Source organism: Drosophila tropicalis, unplaced genomic scaffold, assembly GCF_018151085.1.
Source record: "Drosophila tropicalis isolate 14030-0801.00 unplaced genomic scaffold, ASM1815108v1 contig_859, whole genome shotgun sequence".
NCBI lineage: Eukaryota > Metazoa > Arthropoda > Insecta > Diptera > Drosophilidae > Drosophila > Drosophila tropicalis.
In genome coordinates, this window is record NW_027173353.1 from 4,713,339 (window position 1) to 4,726,359 (window position 13,021).

At 36.4% G+C, this 13,021-nt stretch overlaps 1 protein-coding gene across 1 annotated transcript; it reads right to left on the minus strand.

Moving 5' to 3' along the window:
- Window positions 1-11,674: 11,674 nt before the first annotated feature.
- Window positions 11,675-12,403, minus strand: LOC137582105 (uncharacterized). The gene is made up of 4 exons (XM_068296547.1): window positions 12,353-12,403; window positions 12,136-12,291; window positions 11,903-12,070; window positions 11,675-11,830 (listed from the first exon to the last, which is right to left on the minus strand). Exons 1-4 carry the CDS (start codon window positions 12,401-12,403, stop codon window positions 11,675-11,677), a joined length of 531 nt encoding a protein of 176 aa, XP_068152648.1.
- Between the last annotated feature and the right edge of the window lie 618 nt (window positions 12,404-13,021).

Sequence of the window (13,021 nt, forward strand, 5' to 3'; positions counted from 1 at the left end):
GTAAGAGTTTTTCGTTTTTTTTTTTCTTTTTGCAAACTTGAGAATAAGAAAATACAACAAAAAAAATGAAAACAAAGAGATGAAAACATGAAAAATTACACACACAAACTGGCAGCTACGGCTGAGGGGCATTTAGGCAAGAGCTGATAAATTTTCATGACATGCTGCACACTGTCATGTGACAAGAATCAGTGTCAAATATGTTGTCATTTAATTTCGCACTTACACACACACACACACACACACACTTATGTATATACACTCGTACACATACAGTCCCGCAATCAGATTTGTGTAAATGTTAATAAGCTTTTTGGCTTTTGTCTGTGTGTCGAGAGCACTTGAATGCCTCTTTTCTTGCTTTCCCTTTACCTCTTGTGCTGCTTCACCCCGACACACACTTATACATACAAAAATATACTCTGTATGTGTTTGTGTGTGCCTGTGTATGGGCTTTAATTGCTGTTTTTACGCGGCAAAGACTTCGCATTATGAATTTAACATTGCTCTTTTTTCCATTGCATACTTTTGTGCGATATCCACTGCACCTTTAATTAATCAGGGCGTTAATTTAAATGTGCCACAACCAAAGGCCATAGCAATGACTGTAGGCATTTATCACAGCTACATGATTATGCTTTTAATGGCCAGATGGTAAGAGGTAAGGGCAGGAGGGCCGGAGGGCAGGAGAAAAGACAGGAGACAGAAGCAAGTTAGTATGAGATAAGCAGAGACCAAAACGCCAGGACTGTTTTTGGTTCTGATTCGGGCCAGAGCCTTGCTTTTGGCATAAGTCTGGGGCGGGTCTGGGCATACATATGTGACAACGACAATGTTGGCGCAAAAACCGCAAATATGTCTCCTGGTTGATGTTGTTGTTGTTGTTGTTGTTATAGCTGCTCTGTCTGCCTGCCACAAAGGAGGACACACACATACACACATACATTAGAGCCAACATCATGTCTAGAGCAGGATGACTGCCGCCACCGACAATGGAACTTGTCTTTTTAATTAAATGCTAAAAGAAAATGCAAAAGATAAATGAAGTTGTGCTAAATGCGTGCTGTGCTCAATTGAAAGCACTGCCACTAGGCAAAGGGACTGAACGAAAGGCAAAGAAGTTGAGCTAAACAGTAGGTGTGCCCACCATATGCCGTCGGTGTCTTTCTCTGTGCGTGGATTTCAATTATTCCATACCAAAATTGTCAGCTTGTTGGGGTTTTTGTGGGATGCCTCCTCACACGGGCGCGTCGGTATTATTATTGAATTATGCGTTTAGCATTTTCCCGGACAGATCCAATGCTGCTTAGCAGAAACCCTTTTTCAACCGCTAAGTCACATTAATGCACCACGGGTTATGAATTTGAAATGCCATCAATTATTTGGAAGCGAAAGTGTCACACATTACCTAAATTGGATTACCGACAGTGCGAATACATATGCATCTGTACACATTATAGATTAAAGTAACATTAAATTTGCTTAAAATGGATAAATGAGAATATTTTCACTAACTAAACCATGAAAAGATATCCAAAAGTTTGTCAATTGCTCTGCTCCAACTCTATGTATTTGTATAGAAAGATAATTTTGCTAGGCAAAGAAAAAGCAATATGAAAATCCATAAAATCCATTCTATTACAAGAGAAATTTTCAAAAAACTGTTGTGACATTTGTAATCGCTGTTCAATAATTTTTGGTATTTTATGTACCCAGCTTAATGTCACACTCAAATACATACGTATATGTATGATATGTACACAAATACAGACACTCCACACACACATAATATAGGGAATATCGACTTCGACATGGATTCCATTACAGGAGCTTGCTTACAAGTGTCATGTGTCAGACAGAAACTAAACCAAGTCAAATGCTCCTTACGCCCCACAAAATCCCTGTTCTTGTGGGCGTTTCTCGTTTCTCGTTACTCGATTTCGGATCAAATTAGATGTATAAATAACAAAACGATTAAGCGATTGAAGAGCTAAGCCAGATACCAAAATGCTTTTACGCATAGTCCATTACCGAATTTCGAGTCGGTATTTATTGTATGTTTGGTTTGTGTAAGTGTGTGTGTGTGTGTGTATTTATATGAGAGAGAAGGGACAAATTTGTTTTATTTTATTGGCAAGGCGGATTTTGTGGTGGTCCTCTGCAATTGTTGTGCGGCTCATTTGGATTATAATTGATGTCCGGCGCCTACAATTGGCTTAAACTAATCGCCCGGCATTGCTGTGGCCCATACCATTGCAATTGTTTGGCCATTATTTTGTGTCCAAAGCATGTCTGGGGACCAAAACTCAATTTTCAAGTTATTTAACGCCATTTTATCGACTTAAGCCCCTAGACGATGTGAGCCCCAAACCAAAACAAACAAAAAAAGAGAAACAAAAACAAAAATTGCTAACCAAACATTGGCCCAGAAATAGCTATCTATTCGTTTTGTCGTTTGTCAAGCGGGCCACACGGCGTATGATGAATATCGCTAGCGAGGCATAATCAACTCCAAATGAAATGGACAATTGTTGGCTAGGTGCCTGTAAACGAACTGCGATGCAAGGTGGGTGGTCTTGGTGGCTTAGGTAACCGCACGCATCGATACATCAAATCGACACCATACACACACACACACACACGCGTACACTACAACACCACCACCACCAATACGAAATCCCACACACTTTGCTAGGCAGAGCCTCTGACTCGTTTGCTCTTAATTTTGCGCTTTTGGTTTGCTCAAAATAAATTGCTCTGGCTGTTTGTGCCAACAAATCCGCTCATTGCCGTTTTGGGCTGCTTCTTCTCTGGGGTCGGCTGCAGCTTAATAACCATTGTCCGTCGATCCGCCATTCCATTCATCCATCCGTCTATTCGTCCGTCCGTGGTCCACCGTGCTACACCAACGTGTTCAACGTGGGAGCTATAAACTGTCATTTAAGTTGTTGTCGATGTCATTCTCATGGCAGCACAAGGTCCTTTGCCAACAGCCGCCATTGTTTCCACTTTCAGGCAAGATTTGTAGCTGCAACAAAAGGCCAAGTTTCTGTAGCTGCATAAGAGAGTGAAATGGCAACAGCACAAAAAGACAGAAAAGCGAAAGTAAATATATTTATGAGCAGCTTCAGCAACGGCAAAAGTAAAAATACTCCTGAGTAAAATAAACAAACAGGACCCCAACATCTTTCTCTTCATAGGTTTTATTCGTCTGTGTGTGTGTGTATATGTTGGTGGTGTGGAGGTGTGCGGGTGTGTACATATTTAAGATGAGAGTATGGGAGTTTGTAATGAGCTTAGCTGGCAAATGTTTGTGTGCTTACAACTATTCTGAATGTTGCGGCAACTTAAAGAATTTCCTTTAGTATACAGGTGAAACTTATATCATTTAAAGTTTTACTACACAAAAACAAAGTAAAGTAATGCTTTAATAATAACTAAAATTAATTATGTGTCATATTAAAAATGTACATCGAACTTAAATTAACACTGACATATTTATGCTGTTAGGTTTTTTTTGTACTCTATATTAAGAATAATAAAACCCATTTTTAACTTGAAAGAACTTTATAAATGTTAATCTCGTTTGGTCGTGATTTTATTTAAGTAAGTTTGCCAAAAGGAAAACTACTTACATATGTGCCTTCCCTTAAGAGGACTCAATATAAATAAAATGTTTTATTCACTGCTCATTACTTTGATCATTAATTGCCAAGTATCAAATCGGTATCTACACAGCCTTTTAGAAAAGGGCATGCCAAAGTCGGTTAACCTTTACATTCTTCATTACATTTCATTTAATTATATAAGTGTCAACAACAACAACAACAACAATTTCATATTAATATTTTTGTTATTTTGTTTTGTTTCCTACAAACATATTATTAATTGCAATGCTCAGCAATAGAAAAGCCATAAATGAGATTTTATTTAATTGAATTTCATATGAAAACTGTGAACTGAGATTAAAAATTTACAACATCAACAAAAATATAATCGTATACAGATTTCTTTCTTAGCCATTGGGATCGGAATCGGTGTTATTTGTCAAACACTTAGCAAAAACCAAACACACATACCAACACACACACACACACACACACACACTTGAAATAAATGTTTCACACGTCTTCTTTTGTGGGGGTGTCAAATCAAAAATTGTAATTTTATATATTTCAGCAATCAAAATGACATTTAATTGAATTTGAGTTTATTATTGATAGCCATTCATTTAACCTGCTGCAGTGTAAACGATTAGCATATCCTATTGATGGTCTGAAAATATGTGATAATTAAAATTGAATAATACCAAATGACCTAAATGTGAATTCGGTTCAAAAGTGCCCATGTTCATGTACACACAAGTTTCAAACACCTTTTTGAGAATATTTAGTAACTTTAACATCGATTTGTTAAACATGCATGCTTTGTGTATGCATCTATATACATATGTATGTGTGTATATTATTTGTGTGTGCTAATTAGTTATGGTTACTTTAACCGCCCACTCTCTTAACTCACTAATGGTTTAATCAACAACAATTTCGCCCGTTGGCAATTGGATGCTTTTGTTCCACGGCACTAATGTTCATTAAAATATGTTAAGCCAAATAATAGCACATTTTCAAATTTGACTTTTGTGTTTTGTTGTGGCCATCTAACCGTAACCGAGCTCTATGTGGCTACGACCACCATTACCACTATCAGCACGGGCCGGAGCTCCTGCATCAGCCGAATCAGAAGCCGCCAGACCACAAACATGAAATGCTTTCAATAATTGCGGCTGCCTCTGTGTGAGAGTTTTTCGTTAGTTGTTTTTTACATTTTTACAATTTTTCCTTTTTTATACTTTTTGTTTGACCAGCATACGTATCCGACATACAATTTTAAGGGTTAATCTTTCAGTTTATTCCATGCGAGCTGGAAGTTTTTTGATATATGAATCATACGCCATGTTGCATCTAAAAGCATAATTTTTTGCTGATTTAGAGATTTTGATGATTTTTGCCTTTTTCATAGCAAACATATATTTAGTTGCTTAAAGTAGTTTTAATGTGAATTGAAATTTCCTATTAAGATATTAGGTAATAAATGTCAATAACTAATTAGTAGAATGTTTTTTTCTTAAACATTTCAAAAACTTTGCTGGATTCTGTAATTCTAGTAATTTAAAACTGTCTTGAGAGTATGTCTCAAGAATTCTATCTTGGCCTACCTTTGTCCACTCTGTTCTATCAAAGGTGCCAAGTTCTTTCACTGTCTCCTGGCTCTGACCCATATTTTCATGTGCGCGTTGCATATTACTTTTGGCATCCTTGCGGACTCGAATTCGGACTCGGTCGGTAGGCTCGGTAAACATTTGCACACAACTCAGGCGCGCTTTGAGTATGTATTTTTACTTTTTCTTTTGGCTTGGCATTATTTTTTCTTTCCTCTTCTCTTTTTTTACTACATGTGTACTTTTGTGATTACATGAATTTTTTAAAAGGCTCGCGCGCACACACACACACTTACACACCCACACATACTCTCATATAAATGCACACTGACGCAAAGCACAGGAGTGACATGAGAACTACATTAAAATAATTTATTTTAACGCATTTTTTTGTCATAACCCGATGGGGGAAAGAAAGGCAAAAAATAAGAGAGAGAGAAAGGAAAAAAAAAACCTCATTTCCTTTAATGATTTCATCTTGTACGCATGTTAGTGCCCGCCCAGCCTGACAGTCAGTTTCACTTTACCAACTTCTCCTGATCCAGGTTTTGGCCCTGGTTCCGAGCTCTTGCTTCTGTTCCAGCACGCACTCACATGGTTATTTCATTAAAATTGCCTTTTGTTGTTTGTAAATGTTGCTTATTATTAACGCTGCTTTATCATCTCTATCTGTGGCTGTATCTTTATCTGACTGCCGTCTGTGCATGTATGTATGTATGTATGACTGTATGGTGCATTTTTATGGACCAGAGGACACAACATTTGCATTACTGGACAACAATCCAGGCATCTGACTTGCCTGCTGCTGCCCAATGCCCAATGTTGGTTAATAAAGACTAATTGACTTTTCGCTCATAACAAAAACCACTGCCAAAGAGGAGACATGAGGAACACGAAGAGCCGTGGCTCGTCTCTGATTGGCAATTACGGCAAAAGCCTGCATTGGATTTGCGTTGACAAAACGCGATAAACGAATTAACATTTAAATTAATTAAATTTCTGAGGCAAACTGTTTGCCTCCTGCCATCTTTGTTGACACTGTGTGTGTGTGTTTGGCCAAGGATGCCACAAAATACATTCTGGCAATAGCAAAGGAAATATGACAGAGTACACAGAGCATTATGACTCACTATAATTTATGCAAATTAACCTACATACATACATACATATACATAAAGACTAGATGGTGAGGTAGAGAAGACAGAATTTCAAGCAGAATATTATATTTCCATTGTAAATTTAACATTTTTTTTACAGTTCACCTCACAAACCGAAATACGGTGAAACGTTCCACTGATATGACAGAAGACAAGAAAGTTGAATAGAAAGACGGGCGGACTTTTGAATAGACTCATCATAAAACAAATATTTTGACATCCATGAAACATTCGGTAATAGCTCCCCCTAATACTTGATCTCAAATGTCTGCAACAATGATTTCAAACAAGTATTTAGTTTTCAATCTATAATGAAATTATTCTTCCACTAGTGCAAACTTGTGTTAAGCTAAAACAAAATTCTTTTCGATATCATTTTGCCTTTTTCTTTGACTTGGGAACTTAACGAGCGGCCAGAGAATCGGCAAATAGTTAACCATAAATTGTTGGCAATCTCATTCGGGCCATTTAAAGTTCGCTTTGCTTAATGCCACAAACTATTTTTTTGCCAATTGTTAATTGTATTTGGTGCCATTAAGCTTAATATGCTGTGGCATCAATTTATTTACATGTCATTAAAAATGCACATTACAAGCAAATGGACGGCTTTTTGGCCGCCTCTTAAGTAAATTACAATAAATTTGGTTCGTAGAGTTCGATATGAAAGTTTCTGTGTATGTGTGTGTGTGTGATACAAAAGGCATTCGCCTGTTGGCAATAATATAATTAAAAATTAAATGACAAATTAATTGGTGAAAAGCATTTTGAAAAACTGCATTTTTAGGCAAACCAACGAACCAGTAGCGACATTTAAAATGCCATTAATATTGCATCGACACCTGCAATACCCGTGTTTAAATAAACATGCATAAAAAGCATTCGCATTTTTGCATTAACACGATGTGTGGCCGCAAACAAGAAAAAAGATGAAAACAAAAAACAAAAAATAGCGAAACAGCAAACAAATACAACTATTGATAAATAATAAAAGGCTCTGCGAAAACAAAGCCAATGTATGGCCACAGCAGAAGGATCCTGTTTCGAATTGAACTGAAAGCATTGCATTTGACAGGACAAGCATGTCTATATGTAAGAGAATGTACAAAGGTTAAAAGGTCGCTGGCGTTATCATAAATCAAGCAAGAAACTACAAGCCAAAACGGGTTCAAATTAACCATTGAAGTTTTGCCATTTTTCTCCAGTTTAATACACTTTCATTTCACATATATGGTATGGATCAATTACTATGGATGCTTAAAGAAGCGATTGAAGAATATTATAACCCTGTCTTTAGTCAACATCTTTTTGCAGCTTGGTCATCCATGGCGTATGAATTGGGAAATTTTCAAATAATAAGTTCAGAGCGGATAGTCTGTCTCAAAATTTCATCTCAATCGGCACTAGATCATAAAGCGGTACCTAAATATCTTAATAAGTGAGTCTGTTGCAGCTATCATGCCACAGGCCATCATTGACATAGTAGACCATGATTAAAATATTTAATTGATTTACACTTGGGATTCACATTTTAACTTTAACCTTCTACACCTTTTTTTAATTTAAACATTTTTCCGATGCCTAGTAAAACCCATTTGAAGATTTGTATCCACACAATTAAGCTGCATAATTGCTTGGCTGGCATACGACACTCAATATATAGAACAGGAATTGCTGTTGTTTCCTTTGCCCGTACCTGGTTTTCCATGGTGCTAGCAATGCTTTTCCCTTTTCTGCACACATTTTATTCAACCAATTATTTTGTGGCATTCTACCGGCGGCGTTTGTCTGTGGCGAAAACTTTCATGTATGTTAATAACATTCATAATTAAAAATGAAACGTTATAATTTCGTGTGCTGCTGTGCGGTTTTGCTACAAATTATTTCCCCATAATGTGGCAGTAACAGTTTGCGTCTGAGTTGTTCAGCTGGTAATTAATAAGGCGGCTTATATGGATACATACATACATACATATGCTCGCATATTCGTACAAAAGTATGTTTGTATGTATGTGCTCGTAGTTAGTTGCATTCACATGTTGTAATTGCATAACCTTGGCCTGTTCTGCAACTGACACGCCCACTATTCTGAATATTATGAGCAAACTTTCACTTGCAGCACTTGACCAAGCATTTTCAATTATGTAAAAGTACAAGAGCCTAGTGTCTATTTGCTAATTCCAACTACAGAGCAATTAATAACCTTACATGTTTCAGTGAAATTTCGAGAAAAAGGCCAAGAAAAAGTTGGTTAATTTGCCTTGCTGACTGTGTAATACCCTGTGCAGATAGAGTTCAGTGAATTGAGCCTCTAACATTGTTTGTGTGAGTGTTACCATTTGACTGATCAGTAAACTTGTCTATTGCCTACTAAAAAAACAAGATCAGGGTCATCAGATTCGTTCATCTCAAACATTTGCCCGGCAATTCCTTTAAAAAAAGCATTCTGAATGAGAATGTAAATAAGAAAATATTCTATGCATGAAGGCCTTAAAAAAGGTTTGTAATAAAAAAGTTCATGCTTCTTGTCAAGTCCTCGGAACTGATGAACATTGTTGTTTACATCTCTAGGCATATTTTGACCTTGAGTGAGAGCCATAAGAAATGCCAATGAAGTACCTACCTAGTACATATAACGACCTCGATGAAGTTCTTCAATCCGCTGTCAGGAAAATGTTCCTTCATTTGCTGCCAGGGTTAATGTTATTTCGATGAGAAGGTAATTGACATTTTCGCCAACTTTCAATTTGATTGGTGGACGAAGGAACAACTGCGTTCACATTCACTTTGAATAATTATTGGTTCTGCTGGCAGTCAGTGAAAAGTCAGACCGAAAAGTCAATCTCGGTGGTGGGAATGGCAGCCAGTAATTTAATACAATTGCGGTCCAAGGCGCTTATTGAATTAATTACGTAAAACAGTGCATCAAAAAGTGCAGGCACACAGAAGTAATGTGGAAAAAAGGAGGGGGGAAAAAAGCCGTCGAGTAATTATTTTACACTTCCCTGCCGCTGTTCACACTCAACGAATTTGCATGCCATTTTTTTATGAAGTCTTCCTCCTTAACGCAACTGTCGCATATGGATAATAAAATTTACTTTCAACTGTGTTAAATCCTCGGGAAAACAGTTGGAGCATAAGTTAGCGTAGCGGACTTAACAATTAACATGGTCAAAGTGATTATATGAAATCGTAACCGAACTGAAGTGAAGTTAATACAACTTGGACTTTAATTTCCACTTGGCTTGCGATTGCGACAAAAGTAAATTCGCATAAATTTTTAGAGGGCGCATTTTAAAATGTCAAGTGGGGTTCGATTCATCGATTTTCATGCCTCAACCGAGACGGGGGTCATTTATCAATATGTAGATTTCTCCTGGCTTGGCAGTTAAAGTTCAATTGGGTCTACTCTCGCACACAAACCAACACGCCAGGGCCATATACTTGTATAAATTGCGTAATTTTTTACACAGAAACATGCACACACGGACACACACACACACACAATTGGAGATAAATTGACTGATGTGTTGTGGGTGCCATTGCCTGTCTGTCTCTCTGTCTATCTGCCTGTCGCCCAGTTTGATGTATGCGTCTGGCTCCACACAAATGACCAGCTCCTGTTATCTCCGCTTCGTTTGCTCTCACTTTTTGGCCCCAATGGCATTTTCTTTAAAAAAAAAAAAAAATAAAGAGAAGAAAAACGCCTTAAGCGACTTCCGTGCACTAAAAACGGTAGACAAAAGCGTAATGGCATCAATTTCCGTTTGCCGAAAATTCAAATTCAAACTCAAATCCAGATCCGTAGGTGACATAGCAACCTCGTCACTAACTCTCCCTAACTGTCTATTATTGGTTGACAATGATGAGACTGCCTCCTTTTTGGCGTCAGATGCCATTTGAGGCGCCCTATTCAAGGCAATGTTGAAGGACTTTATTTTGGAATTAAGACCGGATGTGAAAGGCATATGGCCTATGTGCATATATTTATAGTACACAGCTATTTATTATGTGTTTCAGGTAACATTCTTTTGATCTCTTATCTTATTTCCTATATATATCTAAGTGGCTACTGATTCAATTGAATTATATAAAGAAGTTTAAGTTTTATAAGAAATAAATACATGTATTAAATCCAATTATGGTACAATATTGTTTTTTTATGCACAGCTGGATTCAATTTGATTTTAACTCTGCATAATTTCACTCCTATTGAAAAAGATTGTTTCATCGGCAGAGTACGGTGATAATTCATTAGTAATAAATCATTAACCATCAATATACATATCTATATTGTTAAGTAGATATTTCTGACTTTAAAAAAATAACTATTTTTTTGTATAGTTATAATTAATTAAAATACATTTGGGTGGAGCTCTTTTAAATTGGATTGACAACGAATTCGTCAATTAAACTCATATTTTTTGAGGACAAAAGGAAATGGCAATTTGCCATGTTGCTATACACAATAAATCCAACCGTCACAAATAAATCGAAAGCAATGCCAAGTAGTCGTACTTTGCCCTTTCTTACTTTAGATGACACTGTTTGCCATTGTAGCCACTCGAAAATGTCAATGACAATGATGATGAACTGCAAAATGGAGCGCTGACAGCTGCAACGAGACACGAACTAGATATATAGGATGGATAGATACAGAGATGCCAGCATATAGCATACACAGCATATAGAATGTGGACGAGCTTCACTATTGCTCTCCGACTTTCAAATTCACAACAACATCAAGTTTCCAGTTTCCAGCCTCAGTGACATAATTTCAAATATGGAGCTCCAGAAATACTTTACTCTGGTTGAACGCTCTGCCGGCTAGCTGAAGCTAGTTGACAGCTTGATTTGTTGGCAGTTGGCATCCAATTGACAGTTGATGGATGGTGTACTACATTGTCAGGACATTTTACGAGCATTGAGCGCCCGCCAGGCAAAAGCAGCAGGAACAGCAGCTGCAACTGCAATACAATGCGGCCTTTTTTATTTTTGGAAGTCTCTCAAAGTCTTTTCTGCAAAGTATTTACTTTAATGCAAACATTTATAGAGCTAAATTAGTATATCTCAAGCATTAATCGCAGCAGCTCAATGTAAAACATAATGTAGTTACTGATAAAAGTTTGCTTTGGTTGAGTACTTGCCATAAATAAAGCCATTAAACAGATAATCATCTTTCCAAAGAACAGCAGACGAATAGTTTATAACCCATAGGAAACAAATTTACTAATACTAGTGAATTATTGTTCAGATTGCTCAGATTTATTTAAAGTAACGAATTAGTTCCTTTTTTTCATATCTAAGAAAGAGTGGCATATAGTTTGACGCTGGCACGATTAACATCATATGCGTACCAGTTGGAGAAGCCACCATAATCGCCAAGGGGAAAGGGCAAAACCTTGGTTAAGTAATGGTTCAAAAAATCAATTGGTAACTTATCCAAAATAATGCTCTCCTATGGTTAAGCAAAAAAGGACCGTATCGATTATTCAGAGGCCTTTTGTAATGTACTTAAATCAATACTTACATTGAATGGGCACAAGTGATTCGCGTTAGTATAGGGTAGAAAGGACCCAAATAGGAAATTAGCTATTGGATTCTTTGCTGGGTTTGCCAAAAATTTACAAGCATCAACTGTGACATTATAAAGAAAAGGCTTATAACCATTATACCGTTTCCACAAAGCCAAATTAACCTACAAAATTAATAAGAATTATTCAATGCTTTTTATAAAAGATAAGTTATTAAATTTAGTGATACCTTTATTTTAGTTACGGGTACTTTATATAAATTCACTTTTAGGGAAACATATTTATAGCTTCGATTTACAGCTTTTATGTGACAATATTCAAAGTCCGCAAAGCTTTTATCAAATGAATTGCATACAACATTAGTGAACTCCACATGTCCTGCAATCTTTCACGAGAATTTTTTTTTTTTTTTTTTCTTTTAATTTATTTAATAATGAAAAACATACCTCTCTTAGAGTTAGCAAAAGCATCAGAACGAAATTTGTGATGAATTTCATCGGAAATTATTCGAGTGGTTACGCTCTTATTAGGCAAATATATATACTAAACTTTACGTTCAATGGAAGTACATAAATATATGTGTAATTAGGTAACCCAACGTTGCAAAACGAGTTTCCCAAATCAAATCAAAAATTGTCATTATGGATATTATAATCATTATGTAGTCTCCCAAATCGATACATTTATAATAGCCTGCTCTCATTGTCAGAGGGTGAGATGGTACATTACAGTAAACCAAATGCAGGCAGTAGGAAGACTATTTCGACACTATAAAGCTCACACCCACCTGACACCTAGATCTTGGAAATTATAAATTCAGAGCCACCAATTCAAAAATACTTGTTTTCATTGGTGCATGGTATAACAAAGTCGATACGACTATTTACATACTTCATTGTTTCTTATTCTCTTATAGGATGCAAATAATTTAAATATTGAGTATGTCATAATTTAAACAAGGCTATTCAAAAACTTGTTAATATTTTATTATTAACATATAGAAAGTAATTATTACCCAATTTACAATCAGTGATGCATTAAATACCGAAAAGTCTCCAGAATATATGGATATTTCATTTATTATCAACGCAATTGAAAGTGAACGTGTTGATAAG

Excerpts from the sequence above, each read along its gene's own strand:
- LOC137582105 (XM_068296547.1), bottom strand. The coding sequence starts at position 12,403 with ATGAAATTCATCACAAATTTCGTTCTGATGCTTTTGCTAACTCTAAGA. Across the intron at positions 12,292-12,352 it reads TTTTGCTAACTCTAAGAGAG|ATTGCAGGACATGTGGAGTT; the intron begins GTATGTTTTTCA and ends TTCTCGTGAAAG. Across the intron at positions 11,831-11,902 it reads ATCACTTGTGCCCATTCAAT|GAGAGCATTATTTTGGATAA; the intron begins GTAAGTATTGAT and ends GCTTAACCATAG.